We start from the raw sequence: 26537 nt of genomic DNA, 5'->3' as shown, positions 1-26537 counted from the left end.
TGCCCGGGCCGACACTACGGGCCAGAATGGTGGCCTAGGCATGGCACTAAAGCCGAGCCATGCAAGGCACTGGCACGAAGGCCGACGGGCCGGGCCGTTTCTGGGCCATGCTAATTAGTGCCGTGCTTGGGCCGGCCCATAGTGCCCGGGCCAAATGGCCAACTATACTAGTAGTGCTGTTTCTTCTCCAAGACGAGGAAGACGTTGGTGAGGTCGTCCTTGTTTCTGCTGGTGTTGCTACGGTAGTCAGTAGCGAAGCCAGTGTGTAATTGTCGGGGTCATGCGACCCCGATAACTTTGTACGAATCAGTGGAACCCCGCGTATTCCTGCCAGCTACGACCCATCAAATTAAGTTCATGAATTTGTGCGACCCCGACAGCAGTTTAGTCTAGATTCGTCGCTGGCGGTAGTATGCCTCGAGCAGCAGGCTGTACCTGCAGAAAGAGTCCGTCCATGGCGTCCCAGCCGAATTGCGTCCGCAGCATGGGCTCCACGACCGCCCTAACGGTGCTTGCCGTCTCCATGGCTAGCCACCGCGGCAACTCGTCGTCGTCCGCCTCACCGCCTGGGCCTGGAGGAGGAGGCAGCGGCGCGTGGTGTCGAAGAGCTGCATGGTCCTGACGGTGAAGGAGCCTTCCTTGGCGATGACCTTGGCGAAGTCGTCGGGACAGGGGCTGTAGTAGGGCGCGTTGAAGGCGTGGACCTGGTCCTCGTCGACGAGCCCGGCGGCGGCCATGTCCATGAGAGCGTCGGCGAGGAGGTCCCAGAGGTAGCAGTCGTGGGCGGTGGGGCGGGCGGTCCTCCTGGCGACGAAGGTGAGGAGGAGCAGGCCGCGGGGCCTCATCTCGGCGGCGCGGCAGGAGAGGAAGGCGAGGAAGTCGGCGTGGAACTGGGAGCGGTAGGCGTCCAGCACCGCCGCGGGGCCGGACTCGGAGACGTAGACGCGGCCAAGGTTGGGATGCTCCATCCTCATCGTCGGCGCCTGTTAGGTAATTGTGCATGCAGACATGATCGCAGTTATATTAGCGAGTCAGTCTCGATCGTCGTTTCTTGTCATTTCAAATGATTTCATCATCTGTATATCTATCGATCGACAGTGCAGTGCACTCAGCCAGCCTATACGAGTCGATCAGTACCTTGGACAGGAAGTGCAGGCTGCTCGAGGATACGACGTAGTCCAGGCTGGCCTCCGGGAAGACGCGCTCGTAGAAGGAGCCCGGCCATGCCGACGCGAGGCAGCAGCCGGTGGCGGCGAGCGGCGACGACGGCAGGTGGGTCTCCGCCAGCACGGCCTCGACGGCGTCGGACACCATAAGCAGCGCGTTGGGCCCCGTGGCGCAGCCCAGGTCGGCGATGGCCATGGAGTCCGGGCGGCCACGGGCGCGGTAGAGCGCCGCCGCCAGCTCCTGCCTGGCCTTCTTGGTGACGGAGGCGATGACCCGCTGGAAGTCGGAGTTGTTGGCGTAGCACATCTTGCCGTCGCTGCTGCTGTTCATGCGGCGCACGGCGACGACCGCTGCTGCTGCTGCTGCTGCTTCTGGCCTCGGCCTCGGCCTCGCGACGACTACCGCCTCGTCCTGCAGCATCTCCATGTATTTACTGGGTTATTACTGTTTCTTAGCTTCGTTTGTTGTTGGAAAAATATCTTCTTTAATTCCTGGACCTGCTGCTTCTTCTCTTGCTACGACTGCAGCATATGCATATGATATATATATATATATATATATATATATATATATATATATATATATATATATATATATATAGCTAGTGAACGAGGGGACGTATAGATGCAGGGTGTAAAGTTTTGGGATGTCACGTTGGATGCTAAATGGGATGTCGCATGCGGTGTTTGGATACTAATAAAAAAATAAATTACAGAGAAGAATTTATTAAACCTAATTAATCCGTTATTAGCGCATTTGTACTGTAGCACTTTATTGTCAAATCATGGACTAATTAGTCTTAAAAGATTCGTCTCGCAAAGTAGTCGCAATCTGTACAATTAGTTATTTTTTTAGTCTATATCTAATACTTTATGCATGTGTCGAAACATTCAACGTGATAGGATGTAAAGTTTTGATGGACGAACTAAACAAGGGCTGATGTGAAGAAGGAAGGGGAGGAAGTGAAGGATTATTGAAGGCATGGATATGCATGTGTAGTGTGTGATGATACTATGTAGGCAACCACAACAACCTACCCATCTATGAGTGGCCGTGGTCTCGCACAGCATCCAGCACTGCATGCATCCATGTCACTATGCATATGTTGTTGCAAGCTTGTTACCCACCGCTCTTCCGTGCCAAACGTTTAGACTCACTTTAGGCTGAAGCCAACATCCTTGTTAGCCTGCGTTGTTGCCTGCATTAATTAAGGGTTGTAAAAGATGAGAGTCAGCAACGATCGAGGAAACCGGCAGGCCCTAGCTTGGGTTCTTCTTAGCTTGGGTCCTTGCGTGGTGTTGAATGATCAGAACAGCCCTGATCGTGGCTTAATTTTTACAGAGGACGGCAACCATCCACCTAGGGCCTTGCTTTAGATTCCAAAGTTTTTTCACTCTCTTCTATCACATCAAATCTTTGGACACATGCATGGAGTATTAAATATAGATAAAAAAATAACTTAATTACACAGTTTGATTGTAAATTACGAGACGAATCTTTTAAGCCTAGTTAGACCATGATTGACAATAATTACTAAATACAAATAAAAGTGCTACCAGTATCAAATACTGATTCCTAACACTCGTGCTAAACAAGGCCCTAGTAGAGTGTATGTAGGCCAAGAGAAGTCAAAGTCATCCGTGACGATGTGTTGATGCAATGCAATGCAACAGCGGAGCGGAGGAGATGGCCGGCGCACAAGCGTCCTCTCATTGATTATCGCTGATGAGGCGCGGTGGCGGCTGGCGGACAGGCGGAGGGAGCCACCGTCGTCTTTTTCTTACATCCAACTCCAACCGCTGCTGATGTCCAAATTAAAAGCTCGCTACCACTAGTAGTAGTTACAAGTACTACTCCACACACACACACACACATATATATATATATATATATATATATATATATATATATATATATATATATATATATATAATATAGATATATATATATGATAGTATATATATAGATATATATATATATATAATATATCTATATATATAATATATAGAGAGAGAGAGAGAGAGAGAGAGAGAGAGAGAGAGAGAGAGAGAGAGAGAGAGAGAGAGAGAGAGAGTACCAATGACCATGACTATCTACGTAACCACAGCGGACGGCTCCACAAATTCCTTTTTTCCTGGCAATTTTTTCAACGTGGAAATCTGTATATAGCCACCACAGATTTTAAACACATACTGCTTTATCTGCTCTACATAACCACCACAGATTTTGAACAAATTGATTTTCATCTTACTCTTTTCGGCCAATGGTTTTTGCGTCTCATAAGCCGGCCGATGCTGTTTTGTTGCGACAGAGAAATACTGTACCATGGCTGATAAGTTCAAACGAACAGGATTGATCGTTCTGTTAACCTAAGTCATACTGCCTTTTGCGGATTCCGTATTAGGTCTATATCTACTCTTGCCACCACGCACGGTGACCCTAAAATTAATTTTAAATTATATTAAAACTCTATTACAATGATTTTTTCAGCACTGTATTTTTCATAGAACAATATTACTACATGTATAATTCTTTGATAGAGGAAATTCAAGATCAACGTGGTAACTAAGAGTGAAATATATGACATCGAATCTTTTTTCAATAAAACATAAAAGGGAAATTATGAATTAAAGATACAATAAACACTAGATTTTGAACACATGGATGAAAATTGCAACAACTGATAATAAAAATTTGAAAGCACATACATCGTTCATGATATCACAAAAGAGATGCAATAAAAGTTGATACTCCATCTGTCCCTAAATAAATAGATTTCTAGCAAGTTTAGAACATATTAGTATGACAGAGAAAAGACCATACTAGCCTTCATTAATTATAGTAGTTGCACACTGGTCGGTAATTGTTCCAGTAACACACTAATTATAGCATTTACTACACACATCCAGACTTTGAGGAAAATAAATAGGTCGATGGACCGTTCAACCTCTCCTAGAGATAGATTTATTTGTAGACAAATTCTTAAGCTACAAATCTATTCATTCAAGGACAGAGGGAGTATAACTTAAGATAAGGTGTCGGCTAAATATATATTAAAACCCCACAAAGGTTTTATGCAAAGGCGAAAACATATATATTAAAACCCCACCGCCGCCCACCGCCCCCCCCCCCCCCCCCCCGCCGCCTTGGCCATGGCGCTCCGCCCTGACCTGACCCGACCGCCTCCACCGCTGCCAAGGCCCCTAAACCGCTCGTCGGCATCCCACCGCCTGGCCAACCTTCCTGCCCCCCCCCCCCCCCTAAACCTTTCCTTCTAAGCCCGCTGGAGTTGGGGAAGATCAAGGGAGAGCTCGCTGAAACCCTAAGCAGCAGCAGATCCAGAGGAGGGAAGAGGAGGATGAAGAGGAGGCCTACCTCGCCATTGCCGCCGGCGGCAGCGAAGGGGAGAGAGGGAGGACCGCATGGGGAGGAGGTGGGGCATGGGCGCGGACTCGCCAAAGGAGGTCCTTGTCGGGGAGAGACCGTGACTGGGAGGAGCTCACCAGGTGCCGCGGGCGAGAGAGGGAGAGAGCGAGTGGGGGTGTGCAGCCACGTGGGCGGGGTGTGCGGGCGGGTTGATTAAAAACCAGCTGAGCGTAATGAAGTCTTTACCAAACTTTTAATACTTGTGTAACGTAAGATTCTAGACTGTACTGGAGCACAGGTTAATGGGCTACTTATACTAACTAATAGGGATTATATATAATCCAATCCGTCACGCGTGCGGACACATGCAAAACCTCTCCGCGTGGGTGTGGAATTTTACATGTTAGACAAAATGTCACAAGTGGGTATTTACTCGGCCTACACTAGTGTGTGGGTCCAATGCCATCCCTAACCATGGATTGTGATATAGTAGATATTTTTGAAGAAATAAAGACATCTCTGGTTAGAAGTATATATATGACCGATATGACACTGACGTGTAAATAAATTTATGAACTAAGCATATAGCTCTGTTGCCCGTTGGTCAGGTTTGTTGTCATGGCGTCCAAGTTCACATACTATACGTACTTGGCATGTGTGTTGTATTTCTATTGATTGATTTGTTCGACGAAGAATGGCGTTATTCACTAAGTGGTAAGCATGCACATAACACCTTCTGGACTTCGTTAATTTCAAAATCTGTTAGTTTATAGCTGATCGACGATGTTCGTCTGTGCGTTTATATATAGTCAATATACATGCGTGTGTATGTAAGCAGCATTACTATTATATTATATTATATATATGTTTAAAAAACATGTGCAAATATGTATTATGTAAATAAATCTAATTAAAAACCTGTCAGGAAGGGGGATCTCTCCTAGACTACAGCGCACATACTACAGTGTAGATGATCTTTTAGCCACACAACACAATTTATTTTAGGACAAGGAAATTCGCCTGTCCATTTCCTTCCATCCGTTAATTGTTGCCCAGCTCTCTGCATCCATCCATATATGTCACCATTCATGTATAGGCGCGCTGCCGCGGCGCCCGTTCTGAAAGCGGCGAACAAAGAGAAAGTGAACAGGAAAAAATTCGGACGAATAGCAACCGGAACATATTTAAAATTTGATGAACAGTGTCACAAAAAAAGTAAACGCCAGCGTCATGAACCGTGCTAAACAGTAGCTGGAGCACGGAGGAGGCAAGAATTTATTCCTGCATGAGGGTTAATTAATTAACTATATATATGTTGCTGTACATATATGTAGCCATCCGCGGGCCGACCGGTAAGCGCTATATATAGGCGTGTCACGTGAAACATATGCATGGAGTGCGTGCGCTATTTGTGTTTTTTTTACATCTCTCGTCGGGATATAGCTGTAGCATCTCTTCGTATATAGATACATGCCGACACCATATACACTCACACCACTTGTACACAAGCAGACCTACAACTATACACAGATGAAGACGCGTCCTTGAGATATCACCAGAAACCAGAAGGCTCTATATGCGACGGAAACATCGCAATCTCTTTGTGGCACCACGCGTTGAGAGGCTTTACTGAAATGTTATTATAGAAATAAATTCTGGTGAGAACACCAGCGCCGAACCAGGCATTCGAACGCCGGTGGGCAGCGTGCCCACCTGCACCGCATGCAAACCGAGCTAGAGCTCGTTCTCGTGCGCTATTTGTGTTGTGCTGGTGGCAACCACCCGGCTCCCTCCCTATCACTTTCTCACGAGTATACATCGTCTCTCCGCCACCCATAATAGTAATATGTAATCTTGAAGGTTTAGTTTAGTTTTGTTAGAATAGTTATTTTGATCCATAAACTATTTTCTAAGGCTTATTTTTATCCCTAAACTTTTAAAACAACTATTTTAGTCCTCAAACTCTACTGTTAGGCTCAGTTTCATCCTAGAACTATGATGATCATCATTTCAGTCCTTAAACTTTGCATTTTATGCTCAATTTCATCCTAAAACTATAAATATGATCGTTTGAGTCCTCAAACTTTGCATTTTGGGAGCGATTGGAGATAGAAAAATAATATTCATCCAAAATCTCTTTACTAGCCATTAATAATTCCAAGATGTTATTTTTAATGTTACCTTATAATGATACCTTTTGTATATATCCGGCTATAAATGATTTTTATGGGAGCAATTACAGTTGCTTCACACGCTATTCCTTAAGAATACATGGATATATTGAAACAATAATAGATCTATAATTTTTTTTCTCAGCTACTTCTAGCGTTAGGCTCAACTAATAACCATGTGTATAGAATAATTATTTTTATCCATGGGATAAAAAGAATTTATATTTAAGAATATTTAGATCTATATTTATATTCATCTTAGAATATAAATATAAATGTTGAAAGTACCTAACAATATCGTGGGTGGTGCTAGACAAAGGATGAAGTTGTGAAAAAATGCATTTTGATAATTCATGGATGAAATTGTGTCTAAAATATAAAGTTTTCTTTTTGGATAGACAAATTTGAGTTGAAAAATAAAAGTTTAAAGACCAAAATGCACTTTAGTAGTTTATGGATGAAATTGGGCCCAAAATGCTAAGTTTCATGACTGAAATTGGGCCTAAAAGTGGAGTTTGAGGACTAAAACGACCGTTTTAAAAGTTCAGGGATAAAATTGAGCGTCGAGCAATAGTTCAGTGACCAAAACGACTATTCTACCTTTAATTTTCAGACGACGCTACCTACGCTGGTATACAACGTGGCTTCAGCCCCGGTTGGAAAACACCTTTAATCCGGTTTCCCAACCAGGACTAGGAATACGGGAATAAAGGCGTCTTTAGTCCCGGTTAACTTGAACCGAGACTAAAGGTCCTCCGAGGCTAAAAAAATGCCTCCCACTCATGTGCCTCATGGGAGGCGAATCTAAGACCTCATGCATTGCCTCGCGCGTACCTTTCCACCCCACATACAAGCACATGTGACCTTGGATGTGATGCTTTTCTTTTGAACTAGCCCATTGGAGGACCTTTAGTCTGGGTTCGTAACACCAACCGGGATTAAAGGGCCCTTTAGTCTAGGTTGATAACACCAACCGGGACTAAAGGTCCTCTGCAGTCCAGGGCCGAGACTAATGTGCTGAACCGAAAGTTTGTTCTCTACTAGTGTACCAATCTTGCTTTTCCTGACGACGCTATAACCCTGTGTGTCACATTTTTTTGATTTTTTGAAGATTTTCCCTGCAATCCTAACATTAGACTAGGAGCTGACGTGGACGGGAAGAGTCCACCTAAGACACATGACATGTGGACCAGCAGCCAAGTAAGATAACAAGATATTTTCTAAAAAATGTAATAGTTCTATATTTTATGACGATCAACTTTGACATTGATTTATCGTCACAAATCCCATGCAGAGTATACTATAAAAGACACAGCCTGATCATAAACAGTTGTCATCTTATGAACAGTCGTCATAAACAGCTGTTTGTGACAGATAGGTGCTCTGTCATCTGGCAATTGTCATAGAAGCCTGGATTTCTTGTAGTGTAGGGTGGGGAGCAGGTGAGAATTGATCATAGAGTGATTCTTGTGGGTTTTGAACAGGGAGCAGCGGAGAGCATGTTTTTTTAGCTTCTACCTCCCAGTGTAAAATGGAAAATTGATTCTTACCTGCTACCCACCTGAATTTGTGCGAGATTTAGCTGTTTGGAGAATCACTTTCAGAGAGCCCTGCCCTTAGTGGATGAGCTTCCCTTTAGTTTCTGACCTCATAGGTTGTGTCAATAGCTATGTGAAGATGTTGGTAGAGTTGCTTATCATGTTCCTCTAATTATTTTCTATGTTTTCATCTAAGTAGATGTGTAGCATGATGGCCCTAAGGACTCAATCTTAGTGTGATCTTTTTAGTCCTAGGCTTAATCCATGCAACGAGCGAACACAAATTAAGATTATTGATTTAAATTTCTAGAGCCCAGTTCACCCCTTCCCTATTGGGGTATTCGATTCTTTCATCATAACATGGAGACAAGAGGAGAACAACACATGGGGTGCAAAGTAGGGTTTAATAAGGAATAAACGGGTGAAATATAAAAGATAGCTTGATTTGGTATGGCGCAATCGACCGTGGCCCTTGATATTTATAGGTTTGGAACTTGGGAGGTTGTCCCCGTTAAGAGTCGAATCTCTTCAAACCCCATGTCAAAATATAACTTAGAATTGGTTGTCAAAACTGTTAGGTTTTGGAATTGGCCTAAACAGTTTCATTTCTCAATGGTGGATCTTCAAATGGACATTGCTACTTCATCTAGAATCCAAATTTGGCGTTCCACATATGTATTTTTCTCATCTCAAGAGAGTTATGCAATTGGATAAAGTTTCCAAAACCATCTTGGCCATTTTCCGAGAAAGCTTAGGTCTTGTTAATTTCGGGTGCGAACAACATCAACCTTAGTGGCGATGGATCAAATCGAAGAGAAACAACTTGTGCTTGGTGGAAACATATATAGGAGGAACAAAATATGGATTGAAACAAGCTCCAATAATCCCATGGTAGCATGAGCCATGGGACATCTTATAGGTGATGCGCTAGGTCTCTGACATCATGATGAACTGATCATGGTGTTGTACGTCACTGAGCATGGCGATGATGGAATTGACATTGGATGGGTCGAGGTTTCCCAAGCCGTTGATGTGTGCTACTCATGCTCCATGACAGCGGTCTATTAGCGCTTGTTGGCGATCTGGCATGAAGGGACTGGTCAATGAGTGTGGCACATGTGAGACAGAAAAAACTCAGTGGAGTACCTAGGTGTGTAGGAGCTCATACATGAAGCACCTTGTGGAAGGTGGAAGGTGTCAAGGCAGCAACACTTGGTCCATGGCTTTCTGAATAGCCTCACAGCCTTGATCCCCATGTTGTCTAAGATATGACATGTCGCCTCTTCCTCCTGTCGCTACCGCACTACTACGATAATCATAACCGAGGCAGGCAAAAAGGGTGTACCAAGGCGGACAACCCGTCCGCCTCGAACACAAGGTCACGGTAAATCACTGATTTACCAAGGCGGACCAGTTGCCTGCCTCAGTTAATAATAAAAAAACCCGTGGATAGGCCCGCCGAACCCATCCACGCGCCGCCGCCGCCGCCGCCACTCGCAGGATCTAGCCTCCCCACCACCTGATCCGGCCTCCCCACCACCAGATCCAGCCTTCACAGAGCCACCATCGTCGCAAGATCCGTCAGGGCGCGTAGACCCCGCCCGGAGCCGCTGGAGAGGCCCGCTCGCCAAATCTGCCGTCGCACTGGAGGAGGGGACCGGGCCCGCGCGCCGCCGGCGCTGGAGGAGGGGGCGAGCCTGCCTGGTTGTCGTCGCCGCTGAGGCCGCGCCCGCATCTGCCTCGGGAGGGGAGCAGAGATGGGAGCCGCGCCACCTGCGCGCCCATGCCTGTGGAGTGAGAGAGACAGAGGGAGAGGGAGTGAGAGAGAGGGCTGCGGCGGCGTGGGAGGGGCGCCGCCGGGAGGGGAAGGGAGGGTGCGGGTGAGAGGAGGGGAATGGAGGGCGTGGGTGAGAGGTGGGGCGTCGCTGGAATCGGGAGGGGAAGGGAGGGCACGGTTGAGTCTCCAACGCTCGGTGGAGAGTGCAGCTGGAAGATAGACAAGTAAGGGAGAGAGTGGATTTAACGTTTCATTTCATTATATAGTGTGACCTGATTTCTAGGCTCAGTGGGCTTCCTGGTGGGCTTGGCCATATTAACCGAGACGGGCCTTATAAGATTTTAACCCGTTTAATGGGGTCCCGCCTCGGTTAATAAATTTTAACCGCCTCCGTAAATCGATTTTGCGAAGCGGTTGATTGTGACCGCCTCGGTTAATCCCAGGCATTAACCGAGGCGGTTGAAATTCCTGCCCACCTTCGAGGTCCATTCCCAAACGCCTCACATAAGTTTTTTCTGTAGTAATGCCGGTGGCATCGTCTAAATATGTTCCCCTAAGTCAGAGGCATCAGAATCCAAAGCATTCTTTGTTGCTCTCGATGGAGAGGTCGTCAAAGGCATCGATAGTGCGAGTCAGACGACAAGGGCAGCGGAGGCAAGAATGAGCCAAGATCGCAGTGCGCCCCCAGGTAAAGAGGAGGAGGTGGCAAAGCACCGTGGCAGTGGAGGCATACAACGCGGCATGGATGCAATTTTATGCATATATATTGTGATAGCACACGGTGACAAATAGGTGGATATATAGTTGCAGTGGACTTCCAACACGAAGAAATTGTAGTGGCATCCGCCTATTATACGTTGTGTGTGTTTCCTCGGCTGTAGCTTTATTATTTAAATAAAATTCTGCTTAGCTAGGGTCTAAGAATGTCTGAATCTTGGAGGTGGTGGATAGGGTGTGGCAAATAAAGTGCAGCCTCGCAAATTATTAGGATATATATAAGCTAGCAGAGCAGAAGAACAATGCAATATATGTGCATTTTATATATTCTCAGGAGTAGTTATTCCCATAATCAATAAATCACGTTGCGTAGTTTTACATACTCATTTATTAGTTTGATTATGTTGACATACTAATATTAAGATACTCCAAATCTTTATTATGTGATTTTTTTTTCAAAAGAGCACATATTTTTTAATATATTATATAATACTATGATAGTAGCATATAAAATAAGTACAATCATATACTCTAAGTATATATACATACTTGTTATATATAGTACCCTAGATAGTCTAATATGATGATATACTCCATCTACATACACTTCGTCGGGTCATAAGAGTAACTACTCCCTGAGAGTAGACAGAGTATATCATCATACTAAACCATCTAGGGTAGTATGTATATCAAGTATGCAAGTATAAGTATAGTATATGGTTATACTTTTTTTTTATATACTACTGCAGTGGTATTTTAGTAATATATTAAAAAGTATGGGCTCTTTTGAAAAAAAATCGTGTACTAAGATTTAAAGAAAGGGAAAATTGGTTTCATAGCATCGAAAGATCACCGTATCCGGAAAATACCATCGAAATTTTGTCGCTCCGCAAAATACCATTGAAAGAATGCGACGTCACCTGGATATAGCATTCCGTCACGTTCAGAGCAAACTCCGTCGCCTCCGTCAAGCTCCTCCCGTTCTTCCTGAGGTGAGTGTATACTTTTCCAAATGGCACTAACACGGTGAGCCGGCACGGGCACGGCACTAAAAAGCACGGCCCAAGCCCGACCCGGCCCGACCTGCTTCGTGCCCGTGCCTGGCATGGCCCGTCAGCAGTGCCGTGCCTGGGCTGCCACCTCGCCCCGCTAGCACGATCCAGGCACGGCACGGCTAACAGGCCGGCACGACCTTGGCATGGATCCAACAAAGGAGGGCCGTTGATCCCCTCCCCCAGATCCTTCATGACCGTTGGATCCGACCGTTGGATGGGTCGACTATATAAGCCAGCGCCCCCACGCCGCCCCGTATCGATGAAACCCTAGCTCATTTGTTTCCAGCTCCCTCTCTCTCTTGTCTCTCGCTCTAACCTCTGCGAGCGGCTCTCTCCTCTCTTCGTCTCCCTCTCTGGTGGTGTCTCCTCTCTTCTTCTTGCCCTCCGGTGGCATCTAGAGCCACTGCTGGCCGGCACGGGCACACGGCACGGCCTCGTCTTGATCTCGCCCCATTGATGTAGCCTTGTCGTCCACCTCATCATCTCATTCGTCACCGTCGTCGACCTCGCCGGGCCCCCAGCAACTCTGGTGCTCCGGATGTCGGTAAGTTGAGCTTTGCTCCCCTCCAGATCTGGCTCTTCCTCCCTTATCCCCTCCTGGATCTCGATCTGATGTGCTCCCCTCCTGTAGGTCCCCTCTTGATTCGCATCCATCGAGGAACCAGAGGGCCGGATCCCGCGTCGTCGACGTCGCCGGTGTTCCCGGTGCTCCGGCCGCCAAGGTACTGTAAACCCTAACCCTAACCCTAACCCTAACCCTAACTAGATCTGCTACTGATTCTTTGTTTATGTGTGAAGCCGTTGAGGAACCGGGCGCCGGCGAGTGACGATGGCCCGCTCCTCCGACGAGACCGTTGAGGTCAGCGCCAACGATGAGAGGTGGATGTGCGGGCTAGCCGAAGATGACGACGAGGATGACCTGCGCGAGGACACTGCGGAGCTGTTCGGTCATGATGGCGGCAGCAATGATGCAGCAGGGGGCGAAGAAGAAGAAGGAGAGGATGACAACGACGACAAGCGCTCACGTCCTTCTACCTCGGCTGTGTGGCTCGATTTCGAGAAGTTGTTCAAAAAAGGTCCCAAAGGTAAGAAGATCAGGTATGCCGCTCGCTGCATCCACTGCAATAAGCATTACTCTGCTCTCTCTAGTGGTGGCACTGGTCACCTCACTCGTCATAGGGACAAATGTGTTAAGAGGCGTGAGAAAACTCGCATGACTCAGTCTCAGATATCTTTTAATCTTGATGGTAGTATGCGTACTTGGGAGTACTGTCCTATTGTTGCTCGCACGGAACTGGTTCGATTGCTTTCTAGACTTGATGTGCCTATCTGTATGGGTGAAACTGATGCTTTTTATAATTACATTAGAAATGCTCATAATCCAAAGTTTGTTCCTGTCTCTAGACAAACCACCACTAGAGACATAGTCAAATACTTCACTGATAAAAAGACTAAGCTTGTTGAGACTCTTAGTTCATCTGCTATAAATTGTGTTTGTCTTACCTCTGATATTTGGTCTGGTAATGCCAAAGAGGACTATCTTAGTGTGGTTGCTCATTACATAAATCCTGATTGGCAACTAGAGAAGAGGGTGCTTGGTCTTGTGCTTATTGATGTGTCCCACAGTGGACAAAACATTGCTGAAAGGGTTATATCTATGCTTGCTGATTATGGTTTGACTAAAAAGGTCTTTGCTGTTACTTTGGACAATGCCTCATCTAATGTTTCTGCCATGCGTACACTTAGGCCTGTACTGTCTAAATATCTTGGTATTGAAGTACCCCCTGATAATGATAGAAATGAAACTGATAATGCAGTTAGTACTTTGTTCATGCATCAGCGCTGTGCATGTCATATCATAAATCTGATTGTTAAGGAGGCCCTTAATGCTCTTCAGCCTTTGATTGAAACATTTAGAACTGCAATATCATTTCTGAACTCATCTAACCAGAGAATTGCTGCATACAAAAGTTACTATATTGCCACTGGTGTTAGACCTAGGAAATTTCAGCTAGACATGGAGGTAAGGTAGAATTCTACATATCTAATGCTCAAGCATTTGTTTCCTCACCAGACTCCTTTCACTACTTTCATGCATGCTCACTATCCTAGGGGTGAAGGTGGTCAGTTGCTTTTAACTGATGAACATTGGGCTGTTGGACAAAAAGTATTTGAATTTCTTGAACTGTTTTATGATGCTACTGTTGCTTTGTCTGGTGTGTACTATCCTACATCTCCACTTATGATTCATTATCTAGTTAAGATTGCTATACACCTAAAAAACTATGGTAATGACACTCACCTCAGACATGTGATTCAACCAATGATAGACAAATATAATAAATACTGAAGGGATATTCCTTTGCTATATTCTTTTGCATTCATCTTGGATCCTAGAGCTAAAATGAAAGGTTTCAGCAGAGTACTGAGGAGGTTGGGTAGCCTTACCAGTACATCCTATGAAACTTACCAGCTTGCCACTAGAGCTCGACTAACTGATGTTTACAATAAGTATGAGGAGAAATTTGGATCTGTTAGGTTGAGGAGGACTGTCCCTCCTAACCTGTCTGGTAAGAAAAGGTCTGCTTGGAATGAGATTTATGATGATGATGAAGGTGATTGTTCTATAGGTGGTATCCATCCTCTATCTGGTACTCTTAATCTGTCTAGACATACCTCTGCAACTGCCCTGCTGCATGCTGCAAGTTCTTCTAATAATAATACTTCTGAACTAGTTTCCTACTTGGACTGTGACACTGTTAGCCAGTTAGATGATGATTTTAACCTGTTGAACTGGTGGCATGAGCACAAACTCACTTATCTAGTTCTGTCAATCATGGCTAAAGATATTTTAATTGTTCCTGTTTCTACCATATCTTCATAGTCCACTTTTAGTATGACTGGCAGGATAATCGAGGAGCGGCGGAGGAGGCTGAAGGCTGAGATGGTGGAGATGCTCACCTGCATCAAAGACTGGGAGGCAGCAGAGGCAAGGATGCAGCACCAATGTGGAAGACCAGGAGCTTGAAGAAGCATTTGAAGAACTTTATCTTAATTAGTTGTCTTAGTTATCATTTATGTACTGGACTGTAATATGCTAGACTTATGAACTTTGATTTAAGGACAATGAACTTAAAAGGAGCCGGGCTGTACTCTTTTTTCCCTATCTAGGGTTTCTCACAAGAGTGAGTTTTACCTAGACAGGTTTTTAATGAGGCAGCCATTGCACTAAAGCTCCAATAAAATTTTATTTTGTTCTCTCTGGTCTGTTTCTGTGTTTGTGATCTTTTGAAGTTTCTGTTAAAGTTTGAACTTGTATCTCTGTTGTCAAAGTGTGATCTTCTAAAGTTTGATGTATTGTATAAGTTTCTGTTAAAATTCTGAAGTTTCTAAGGTGTTTGGCACTTTTAGTGCCAGTGCCGGCACGAGCACTACGGGCTGCCATGCCCAGTGGCACGGCACGGCACGCCTAAGCCATGATAGTGCCATGCCTGGGCCGCCGAGTCGGCACGGCGGCACTATCAGGCATGGGATGGCTAACATGCCGTGCCGCGTAGTGCCGTGCCTAGCCGTGCCCGTGCCAGTGCCGTGCCCGGCGGCCCGTTTGGCCATATATAGGTGAGTGTGGCCGCTGCCTCTCCTCCAGGTGGGACCCGCTCCAACTGCTGTCGCTCTAGAGGAAGAGAGCCGAGTGGTCCTCCGTGCTGGCCGCACTCGACTCCGGTGCGGGGAGCTCCGGGCAGCAGAGTGGTAGCGGGCAGGCCCTGGTGCCCATGGCGGCGAGCTTCAGCGTCTGACTGCTGCAGGTGGAATCACGGGCTGGTGCGGCGCAGCTCCGGCGGAGGCATCTTTGGCGAGCCAGGGCGAGCGCGGTAGCGCTGGAGCGCTCGGCGGCAGCATGCGAGGCAAGCACAGGCGCCGGGCTTGAGCTCCGAGCCCCCTAAGACTCCGCGCCATTTGGGTCGTGGGGCGTGCATGCTCGCGTCGGTGCTGGACATGAAGAAGGCCTCGACGGGCTGCTTCATCGCCGAGAACCCCGGCACGACGGTGCCTTGACAGCGAACGCGACCGGCCTCGTCACGTAGCGCATCAGGCCGCTGTTGAGCCCCGACGCCATGCTGGACACGGTGAGCAGCAGCTGCTTCACATACTCGCAGCCGGCGGCATGTTTTTGCTCTTCATCGCCAGCGCCGTCCATCGGTTGCTCCTCGTTGTCGTAGCCGTCTTCGCGGCTACTGCCGTGGGCGACGGCCTCCGCCGCGCCGTCATGGCTTGGGCACAAGCAGATAGTAGAGCACCTCGAGCAGGTGTGCGTTCTTGCTGACTTCAATCGCGGGGAACGTGTCCACCATCTTGAACGGGCAGAGCTCCTTCATGACCCCGGTGACCATCCGCGGGAGCAGCTCGCCGGGGTACGCGCACTGGGGCTCGAGGATCCTTCGGAGGAGGAAGAGCGGGACTTGGTTCTCGAGCATGAGCATGTCGCGAAGGATGAGGTTGTGCGCCGACTTCATCCCGGCGAAGTCAACGAGGTGCTGCATCCTCGACGACACCCTCCGCAGAGCCTTGCCGTTGCCGTTGCTGTCGTCACCGGTCTGCTCTATCCCTCTGGAGCGGCAGCCGTTGGAGCAGGTCCCACCTGAGGAGAGGCAGCGGCTGCACTCAGCTTAGGAAGGAGAAGGAGAGGAGCTTGACGGAGGCGACGACGTTTGCACCAAACGTGACGGAATGCTATATCGAGGAGACGTCGCATTCTTTGGATGGTATTTTATGGAGCAGCAAAGTTTTGATGGTATTTTCCGGATATGGCGATCTTTCGATGCTATGAAACCAATTTTCCCTTAAAGAAACTACTAATTAATAGTACGTAACGCGGATGGGAAGGTAAGCTACTAGCTTGGAGCGAGAATATTCTATCTCCGTTGTGTTTGTGGCAGTTAAGTTAGTTGGTGCGTGTGTAGAATGGCGACCCATGCACGCACGGAAGAGAAGCAGCCAGCAGCCAGGTGACGCTTGCGTTACACATTTAAATTTGCAGTGCTCTGCTTTGCTTTGCTTTGCATGGAGGAAAGAGGGAAGTAAGAGAACACCTTTTACTATCAATCCCACAAAGTAGCTTAGCTATATATATATATATATATATATATATATATGCAAGTTACTACGACTGTACTCATCAGATGCTGCATGCATGTTCAGATTGAGACATGTTAATTTGCAGCTGGATGCTATATGGTGCAAGTTACTACCGATCCGTTAACGACCTGCGCTGCATTGCCATGTTCGCTCGAAATTATCAGCCATACCGTTTCAGCGAAATAACAGTATTTCTCTCTCACAATAAATTAGCATCAGCATCAGCCGTTTTTTTCGGCCAGACGAACAGAAGCTTCTGCCCCCGGTTGCTTGTATTGCATTGCAGCATTTGGTTGCGTACCCTGTGGGGCTAGCAGTTCCTTAGCTTTGCTTGCCCCCGGCCGGCCGGTTAATTGGAAGGAATGAATAGTAGCGGCCGAGACGTACGCAAGCACACGTCGTTCGTTCCCAACATATGAAGCCATCCATCGAGCGATCGAGCAATTCCGGTCGGACCCGCAAGGAATAAACGACATATGCTTGTTCCTTCTATCTATCTATGTCCGTCCGTCCGTCCGTCCATTAACGGCAAGTACTACATAAACATGATATATATATATACAGCATCGCATCGATCTGCTTTGCCGCCAGAGCATCAGACATTGATGTACAGCTTTAGCTTCTTCTTCTTCTTCGTAGCTTCCATTGCATTGAATTCCATTCCTAGCTAGCAGCTACAGGGAAACGTGCGCTAACAAAGCACTTGTTGCTTCATTAGATAGGTAGCCAGGCCAGACCAGCAGGAGGAGGAAGAATAAGAGATAGAACATTCGTTCATCGATCGAGAATAAGATCTAGGAAGCAGCAGCTAGCACGCAGCCAGCAATCAATCCATCGACATGACGACAGGTGCGATGAGAGAGATCGTCTTCTTCGACGTAGAGACGACGGCTCCGTCGGCGGCGGGGCGGTGGTGGCTGCTGGAGTTCGGCGCCATCCTGGTGTGCCCCAGGAAGCTGGTGGAGGTGGGCAGCTACGACACCCTCATCCGCCCGGGCGACCTCTCCGTCGCCGTCACCAGGCGATTCACGGACGTCGAGGCCATCGCGTCGGCGCCGCCCTTCAAGGACGTGGCCGACAAGATATTCGACATCCTGGACGGTACGTAAGTACGTTTCTTTCTTTCTTGTTGCATGCATGGCATTGGTGCTACATATGCATGCATTCTTAATTAGCTGCCTGATCGATGAGATGCCTGGCTCTGGCCTCTGGCTGCAACTGCAACAACATCCTATCCAGGCCGCGTGTGGGCTGGGCACAACATCCAGCGCTTCGACTGCCCCCGCATCCGCGAGGCCTTCGCCGACATCGGCCGCCCCGCCCCGGAGCCCGCCGGCGTCATCGACTCCCTCAACGTCCTGGCCGCGGAGTTCGGCCGCCGCGCGGGGGACCTCAAGATGGCCACGCTCGCCACCTACTTCGGCATCGGCAAGCAGAAGCACAGGAGCCTGGACGACGCGCGCATGAACCTCGAGGTGCTCAAGCACTGCGCCACCGTCCTGCTGCTCGAGTCCAGCCTGCCCGACGTCCTACGCACGCAGCAGGCTCGCCAAGCCGATGGCGCCGCGGTCACCAGGAGGATGGCGGCGCACCGCGCCACCGTCACCACAGCGGCACCGGCGACGATCACCGTCACCTCGTCCTCCTCTTCTACGACGGCGCCGCCTAAACATGTGCAGCACCACCGGACCGGCGTCTTGTCGCAGACCAAGCTGCCGTTTACTCCTGTGCGCCACCAAGCGCCGCCACGCCCGGCAGCACCAGCAACTGCACCTACGGCAACCTCCACCCCCTGCGGCAAGCGGAATAGCCTGGGCAAGGTGGTGCCGAGGGCCGTCGCCCAGCAAGCTGCTGCTGCTCCATTGAGTACTAGCACAAGCAGGCGCCCGGTGACGGCGACTGCAGCGACGACGCCCTTCCACATGATCCTCAGGCACTCCAGGGCCATCCTCAGATGAGGGATCCGTCTTTCTTTCTTCTTTGGATGATCGATGATGACGGATGCTTATTAGCTAGCTACGGAGAAGAAGATTGAGTTGCCGAATTATTATTGTTTCGGCTCAAATCTGTCTTTTCCTAGCTGTAGCTCAGCGACCATGCACACTATTACTACAACCAACAGACTGAAGATTCATCGACTAGCTAATTGGATTCATTCCTAGCTTGGATTTTCATTCCATTCAATTGTACAGTTCATCGATTTGATTTCATCCACGCACCTTAGTTTAACTGACTCCGTCAGATTTAGTTGTATAGTTTGGTGTTGTATAGTTAACATAACATGTCATTCGACCACTTCATTTGTATAATTTACTCTGAATAATTGCTTCATTTGTATAAACTACTCTGAATAATTGTTTCAGATGCTCTGTTCTCGGCTGCACATACGTGAAGGACTCCAGTTTGGGATAATTGTTGCAAATGCTCTGTTCCCGGTTGCACATACGTGAAGGATTCCAACATGATCCGTGGACAGTACCAATAACCAACAGATTCTTCCATCTCAAAGCTTACGGCATCAGATACGCATGCTTTTGTGCATATATCACCAAGAAATAGATAATAAACAAATCATATAACGATTGCTGCAGCACCGTCAAAATGAGCGGCACGACAGAAAACGACTAATAAGAAGACCACCCGCTTTCAAGCTGCCACTACTCGCTCCATTCCAAATTACAAGCCGTTCTGGCTTTTCTAGGTGTCTAGAGAAGTCAGAACGACTTGTAATTTAGAACAGAAGGAGTACCATTCTTGCAGCATGCTCAGAAGCCTCGCAAGTGACAATGAACAGCATGGCAACATAACTGAAGATGCATTTCAATTTACATCCAAATGCATGACGGTATTTACAGACACCGACATATGGACCCATCCAACCTTACTACATTTAGCAGACACATACAACATCTAGTACATACACCGGACACCTCCATCTATATTTACATCCGAGAGCTATGCTCCCTTCGATCATGCAGTTTCAAAAGCCACAATCACAAGGGGCACCAAACGCTCTGACTCGACTCCGACTTGACTCTTCAATGAGCAGCTAGCAGCTTATATAACGAAAGAAACTAGTTATATCCTCAGCTGGGCAGCGAAAATGTACAGGTTGCGGGGTAGCAAAACAGGGTTAGGTAGGGTCAATGCGGATCATCAGGCAAATGTAACTGCACAGTGAGGGGGCTCTTTGTTCCCGCAAGCAAAACCTTCGATTCTTACTTTCGGGCTGCTGGCCCCGCAGGTCGGAGAACCTACTTCAACTCTTCCAGCTGCCATTTTTCCAAAAGAGCTTCCTAAAGGAGAAAAGGATGGTGTTTTCTTTCCAAACTGTGGGTCATTGATAACAGGGTTGTTAGTGCGTGCAGGAGGTGAGCCACAGAAAAAGGCCACCTGACTGCTTGAATCAGTATCCACATCAGGGTCATTCTGAAAGAAGAGACAGAGTTGGCCATCATAATCCAGAAGAACAACACTGCTGCAATACAACACGCACAGCCTACTTAAATACCAAAAAACCATTGATATGGCAGCATACCTTGCTAAGGATGAGATCCACGATATCACAAGTGGGGTCTGCTCTATACAATGGGAGTGCCCTGCAATCGCAGAACACAAACAGTGTCAGCAAAAGGACCAGTCATATGCTTGGCTACAGCAATTATCGAGAAATTCGAGCATTCCCAGAAAAAAACATTATGAAGTGATCTGAAATGTGGCAGGCAAAACACATAATCTTATCCAACTAGTACATGTAACCGCATTCGACGTTTCTGTTTGGCTAATAAATGTGGACGAGTGCGATTGCAACGGATATCTGTCTATCAACAAATTTATGGAACAGCACATGTAACACTAAGTAACGTCTATTGCCTTTTTTTTTTGCCGCTATATGCACATGTTGCTGACGGAAGCTTGTAAATGTCATGCGCAAAATCCTTGCACCCAGAAGTACTTCTGTTTTGTCGCCACATGTAACACTATCTGTTTTGTCTGTTAATGCTCAGCTTGCGGCCCCCAAGCTTATGTGAACGGATCTCTTGAAACATATGACGTTACATTGCATGAAAAATTTGGCGCGAAACAATAATACTATATCTGCTGCCCTTACTTGGAGCATACGCAAGAGACGGACTACCGATTGGCCTTCCAGATCTAGCAAGTATGCAGGCATTCAAAAATATGCAAACCTAAGCCCTAGCAATTGGTGCTCAAAACCTAGCAAGGATGAAAGTACATACAAACATGCAACATATGGCCTACCAGTTGGCGCTCAAAATCTAGCAAGTATGCAGGCATACAAAAATATGCAAACCTATGGCCTACCAGCTGACGCTGAAAATGTAGCAAGTATGCAGGCAGCAGGCATACATGAATATGCAAACTATAAGGCAGGTTCAACAAATTTTTATTCGATGTCAGTATGGTGCATGTAAGTCCGTGGTGGATAGAGGAGAGTGAAGAAAGAACTAACCCGTTAGACTTGGGGCTGGGCCAATTGAGGAGCTGTGGGCGGGAAGGGCGGCAAGGAAGAGGGCAGATGATGTCTATACGAGGCGCAGGCTGCACATCCGTCTGCCAAAACCTTGACCTTCGGTCAGGCATTGGTTCAGCCCTGGAGATCTGGTGGGCGGCTCCAGCACCAAGCCTCATCATGTGGTCCATGCCCATGCCCTTGACAGAGATGATTGTTGAGCAGCGGCTGGATTGAGAACAAAATTTCAGAGAGGAACAGAGGAAAGCATAAATGAGGTATCAACTCAATCAATCCGACAGAATCAATTGTTTTGCAGGTCAAACTACAGAAATTAACATAGACTTGTACTAGCCTAGTGCTACAGACTTATTAAACTTCCATGGTGTGGCCCCAAAACAACAGGTCGTGTCCAACAAAATACATGTCAAGCAGCACTAAAAGCAGAAGGCCTAGCTGATCCTCGTTTCCACAATTCATCAGCTTGCAATGAACTAATATGCAGAAGACATTTATGAGAAAATCTTCCAACAAAAACTTAATACCCGTTCCATGCATCCACGCATGATGAGATTATAAGCTAAAAATATTTGATACACAAGATCAGATAGGCAGACATTCATCGGTGGTCGGTGGTCATGACAAGATGCACACTGCGCAGGGGCGGACCCAGTAAAGGACATGGGTGCACATCCGATAATTTTTGCAGAAGAAGTCGAAGTTAATAGTAGGCATGACGCTAGATGCATACTGCATAGAGTTGCGATTGGATCAGATCCGAATAGGAATAGGCAAATAGCTTAAGTTAGGGTTTGGGAGCTCGGTTTCGCACAGCAGGAAGGGAAGGGAAGGCAAGCGAAGCGAAGGGAACAGAAGGGGTGGGTGTGCATACGCATACCTTGTGGCTGCTCGGCGCCGGCGAAGAAGACCTGGGCGCCTGGTGTAGAGCAGCGACGGTCGCCCAGGCAGGCGTCGCAACGAGAGAGAGAGAGAGATGAAGAAGGGAAGAAGGCCTGAAGGGGAAAGCAAGGCGAGAAGAAACGGAAGGCAGGTGCAAGGGTGAACCTGGGCTGGGCTGGGCTGCCTTTTCGTAACTGGGCCGCAAGTTTGTTTTGGGCATATACAAAAGCCATCAATCCCTTCCTCCCTACTCATGGTTGATTGGTGACGTGGCAAAAAATTTGTCACCCCGTCATGACGAGGTGCGTGCCGTCTACCGTCAGCACCCTGCGATCGACAATTGCCTCGCCTTGTCCTCTTCCTACGATCCATGGCGCACCACCGCTCTTCTTCCTTCTCTATCGTCATCTTAATTTTCATCTTCCTACACCTTGGACCCATCCTTCCAGTGTCGTGTCTTGCTCTACAGCTTTATTATCTTCAACTCACAGCACCAGCAATAGCCACCGTGATGCTAAATACGACGTGTCGTCTCCAATCAAAGCATTGATCTCATGTTGCCAGCATGCCGCCAGGAGTTGAGATCACAAACAATTGGCGGATGTGTCTCATGTGGCAGTCATAAGTACGAGGCATTTGGGGTTTTTACTATAATTGGAAGCATTTTTAGGATAATTGGGAACAGAGGCAACCCTCGTCTGGCCTTTGAGGCTCTACACTTAGAACTATTGAGGGGCTGCTCTTATGGGTACAAATATTCCTGTCCATAAACAAAAGTGCTTAGGATTAATTTTAGAATATCGGATTCACCACCCCCCCCCCCCCTCATGCCAATTAGCCCCCTTAGGTCCCGGTCACTCGCATTCCTTTCTGCGCCGTCATCATGGTGGTCGTCGTCACAGTGGCATAAGGCCAAACTTAGTATGAGTTTCATCTGTATTTAACAGGTTGTCATATAAACATTTCTAATAGCATGATAACGTTTTAAGAGGAGAGAGAATAAGTGAGATTCATATAGATGAGACTCTCTTGGCTACATTTCAAACTCAAAATAAGTCATAGAATTAAATGTTTGTACAATATTAGAACCAAGGTATGCAATGAGGGTGGTTATTTCATTAACGTTTTATTGCATTCTATCAGATGTGGCATTCTTGAAAAACTACAAACAACTCCCGAGAAAAGATCTGTTGGGGAGATGCATCTAGGCCCCGTTCGCTTGTCTTAAAATCCGGCTTGTTCGGCTTCTTTTTTCAGCTGGAACAGTATTTTTCTCTCACAATAATTCAGCCGGAACAGTATTTTGGCTTGTTTTTTCAGCCAAATTCAGCCAAACGAACGGGGTAGGATTGTTTTATGATCGGTAAGGACACCTAAAAGGTCTACAAATATCATTGGGAAACTTGTAGAATATCAAGATATGGGCCTTGTTATTAAGGCGTCACCTAAGGCGTCTGGGCGGTTTTTAAACCGAGGCTTTGGGCTCGCCACGACTTTGTCGTGTATGACATCGCCTCAGGCGCCGAGGCATCGGCTGCCCACCGCATGCGTGGGAGAAGGTACTGCGCGCGTGAAAGAGAGGGAGTCGCGCGCGGGAGGGAAACGCGCATGCCGAAAAGAGAGCAGAGGAGGGAATCACACAGCGCGCCTATACCTCTCCCGCATGCGCCGCATCAAGATTCCATGTGATTTGAGATAGGAGAGGGGGGAGACAGGAGAGTGGGGGAGAGAAGAGGGCAGTGGGAGAACCTAGAAGCCGCTAGCCCGCCTCGATCTGCCGTCTGCCCGTCTCAATCTGCGCCCCCGCCCCTCTACTCTTCGATTTGTGACTACTCCAACGTCCGCTCATTATCCGGCCTAAACTCCTTCCTCTGCTCTGCGTCTTGGCCAGCGATTCACAGCATAAGTACATCTTTTCAATCCCCCTCGTTCCTCTTGAAAGGTCCTTGTTGGTTTTGGTAATTGAGTGACAACCTAGGTGGACTAATTGTGTTTATGTGAGATACACAGGTGATTAGTCCATAGGTACATGTGCGTGAGCAACATATGCCATGAAGGTGAAAATGGCTTGGAGATGTTGCAAAGCTCACACATGTGATGATGAAGGAGCTTAAATGCACATGAGACATGACATTGAGTCATGTGATCAAGGTGGAGAAGATCAAGACAAGACTTGGCTTGATGGACCGGTTGCAAGCGTGAAGGGCAAGTCGAAGGCTTTGGAGTGATGGACCGCGTGGCGGTGAAGCTTGAGCAAGACTTGGCGCCGATGAACGATGGCAACGGTGAAGAGCAAGTAAAGTCAAGATCGATGAACCAATATGATCATGTGATGATATGAAGTGGATCATATCATTATTGATCGTGTTGGTGCATGTGTTGCATCAACATTGGAGGAGATGGAATGGAATGCGCAAGGCAAAGGTATAACCTAGGGTATTTCATTTCACCGGTCATAGGTGTGTAGAGAAGTTTATGACCGGGTTTATGATAGATGGTCGTACTATCAAGAGGGGCAAACTTGTTTGCATATCGGTCATCTAGTGCCACTCGAGTGATCTAACTTTGCATTGTCGCTAGGATCGAGTGGCGTGGCAAGTTGAGTGGCTAACATCCTTTGGGAAATGATTGTGAAAATGCTAACACACATACACATGGTGGTGTACACTTGGTGGTATTGGCACATTTACAAAGGAGGTGGTGTTTGCAGGGGTGAGATGGGTTTGGGTCCCTCTCTCCCTCCCGTCGAGCTTGCAAGGCGGGATTCGACACTTTCGGGAAAATGGAATGCCTATTTTCTATTGCGCTGGATGCAAATTCTTGGTGGTTGGCACATTTGTGCAAGGGTGAAGAAGTTAGAGTTGAAATGGAGTTGGTCGAAATGATGCTGGCGTCGGTCTACTGACCGGACGCTGGGTCTGAATGCACCGGACGCTGGCTGGCTACGTCCGGTCAGGCTGACGTACGATGACGCAGAAGCTGGAGTGTGACCGGACGCTGGCTGCGTCCGATCAAGTGTGACCGGACGCGTCCGGTCGAGGTCGGTACCTTACTGGAAACGACCGGACGCTGGGGGTTCAACGTCTGGTCAGTTGAAGCTGCTGCGTCCGGTCAGGTCAAGTGACCGTTGGAATCGGGACACGTGGTCGTCTGCGGGCGACCGGACGCTGAGGTCCAGCGTCCGGTCAACACGCCTGGAGCGTCTGGTCGGCCCGACCGTTGCCCAGTGAAGGGGTAACGGCTAGTTTAGCCCTTGGGGCTATAAATAGAAGTGGCCTTCGGCCATGGCTGGTGTTGAGCACCTCAAGGGGCTTAGTGTCGGTGTTTCGTACAAGCACCGGCAAGTAAATTTATAGTAATGTGCGTTAGGCTCGGATGGTGCGCTAAAGGACACAAGATTTATACTGGTTCGGGCGGAACGTCCCTACGTCCAGTTTACTGCTGCTTGTGTTATTAGCACCGTGAACGATCTGTAGTAAGGGGTACAAACTATCGAGAGAGGGACTGGTCCCAAGTCTCTGATAGAAGGGTTGAAAGGTGGTCAAGAGCTTCGTAGCCGCTTGACTGTGCGTATGAGTGCGTTCTCTTGTTCGGTCTTCTTTTTCGGTCCCCCCTCCATGGAGGAAGCGCATCCCCTTTTATAGATGAAGGGGCTGGCTTTACAAGGGTGAGGGCTCTAGGACGCGTACTCTACTTAGTCTTGTGGCTCATGTCTACCCGGTCAGGTCCTTCAGTGCGAAGGAAGATAAGTGCTTACCATGTTGTCGATGTCTCTGTAGGATGTTAGGTTAGCGCAGGGTATGGGCTGCAGTACAGTGGTTTTGACTTATGAGCCTCCCCTAGCCTTGCTCTGCACGCCTTCTGGTTCCCATGAGTCCTCGTTGGAGGAACGCGGGGTCGAGGGTCGATGTAGCGCCGTGGCTAAGGCCTTCTGACTAGGTGGGCCTGAGGGGTCGGGAAGCGGGCGCCGCTCCCCTGGGTCCACAGCGTGGTGACGGAATATCCGTCATTCGTGGAGATAGCAAATCCTTTCCTGGAGCGTAGCGGTTGTCGTATATCTTCGTCGGGTTCCGTGTCCCAGAGCTGAAGGCGGCGCCTACAACTCTACAGGGCGAGATGCACGCACCTGTAATGCCTTTTAGGTTCTGCGATGCCCGGAAGGGTCTAAAGCATCAGTCCTGTCGTTCCCTGGCAGTCCTTTTCCTGCCAGGGCGCAGGGTATGGTCATTGGAGCCA

The 26537-nt window shown here is 47.8% G+C and overlaps 2 protein-coding genes and 1 pseudogene across 2 annotated transcripts; 1 reads left to right on the top strand and 2 right to left on the bottom strand.

The window, feature by feature from the left end:
• Positions 1–389: 389 nt before the first annotated feature.
• On the bottom strand, positions 390–1627 carry LOC136455980 (jasmonate O-methyltransferase-like; annotated as a pseudogene).
• A 15903-nt stretch (positions 1628–17530) lies between these two features.
• Positions 17531–19258, top strand: LOC136482117 (protein NEN4-like). Its single transcript, XM_066479365.1, has 2 exons — positions 17531–18028; positions 18167–19258. Exons 1-2 carry the CDS (start codon positions 17767–17769, stop codon positions 18883–18885), a joined length of 981 nt encoding a protein of 326 aa, XP_066335462.1. The 5' UTR covers positions 17531–17766; the 3' UTR covers positions 18886–19258.
• A 473-nt stretch (positions 19259–19731) lies between these two features.
• LOC136482107 (uncharacterized) lies at positions 19732–22397 on the bottom strand. Its single transcript, XM_066479356.1, has 4 exons — positions 22300–22397; positions 21402–21629; positions 20466–20526; positions 19732–20356 (listed from the first exon to the last, which is right to left on the bottom strand). The coding sequence occupies exons 2-4, from the start codon at positions 21596–21598 to the stop codon at positions 20084–20086; spliced, it is 531 nt and encodes a 176-aa protein (XP_066335453.1). The 5' UTR covers positions 21599–21629; positions 22300–22397; the 3' UTR covers positions 19732–20083.
• Positions 22398–26537: the final 4140 nt, after the last annotated feature.

The sequence above is a fragment of the Miscanthus floridulus genome, chromosome 1, assembly GCF_019320115.1.
Source record: "Miscanthus floridulus cultivar M001 chromosome 1, ASM1932011v1, whole genome shotgun sequence".
Taxonomy (NCBI): domain Eukaryota; kingdom Viridiplantae; phylum Streptophyta; class Magnoliopsida; order Poales; family Poaceae; genus Miscanthus; species Miscanthus floridulus.
Note: the sequence above shows the minus strand (reverse complement) of the source record. Positions and strands in the feature narration are given on the sequence as shown.

Excerpts from the sequence above, each read along its gene's own strand:
- LOC136482117 (XM_066479365.1), top strand. The coding sequence starts at position 17,767 with ATGACGACAGGTGCGATGAGAGAGATCGTCTTCTTCGACGTAGAGACG. Across the intron at positions 18,029-18,166 it reads GATATTCGACATCCTGGACG|GCCGCGTGTGGGCTGGGCAC; the intron begins GTACGTAAGTAC and ends CATCCTATCCAG.
- LOC136482107 (XM_066479356.1), bottom strand. The coding sequence starts at position 21,598 with ATGGGCATGGACCACATGATGAGGCTTGGTGCTGGAGCCGCCCACCAG. Across the intron at positions 20,527-21,401 it reads CCCAGCCCCAAGTCTAACGG|GGCACTCCCATTGTATAGAG; the intron begins GTTAGTTCTTTC and ends CTGCGATTGCAG. Across the intron at positions 20,357-20,465 it reads TGGATCTCATCCTTAGCAAG|AATGACCCTGATGTGGATAC; the intron begins GTATGCTGCCAT and ends CTCTTCTTTCAG.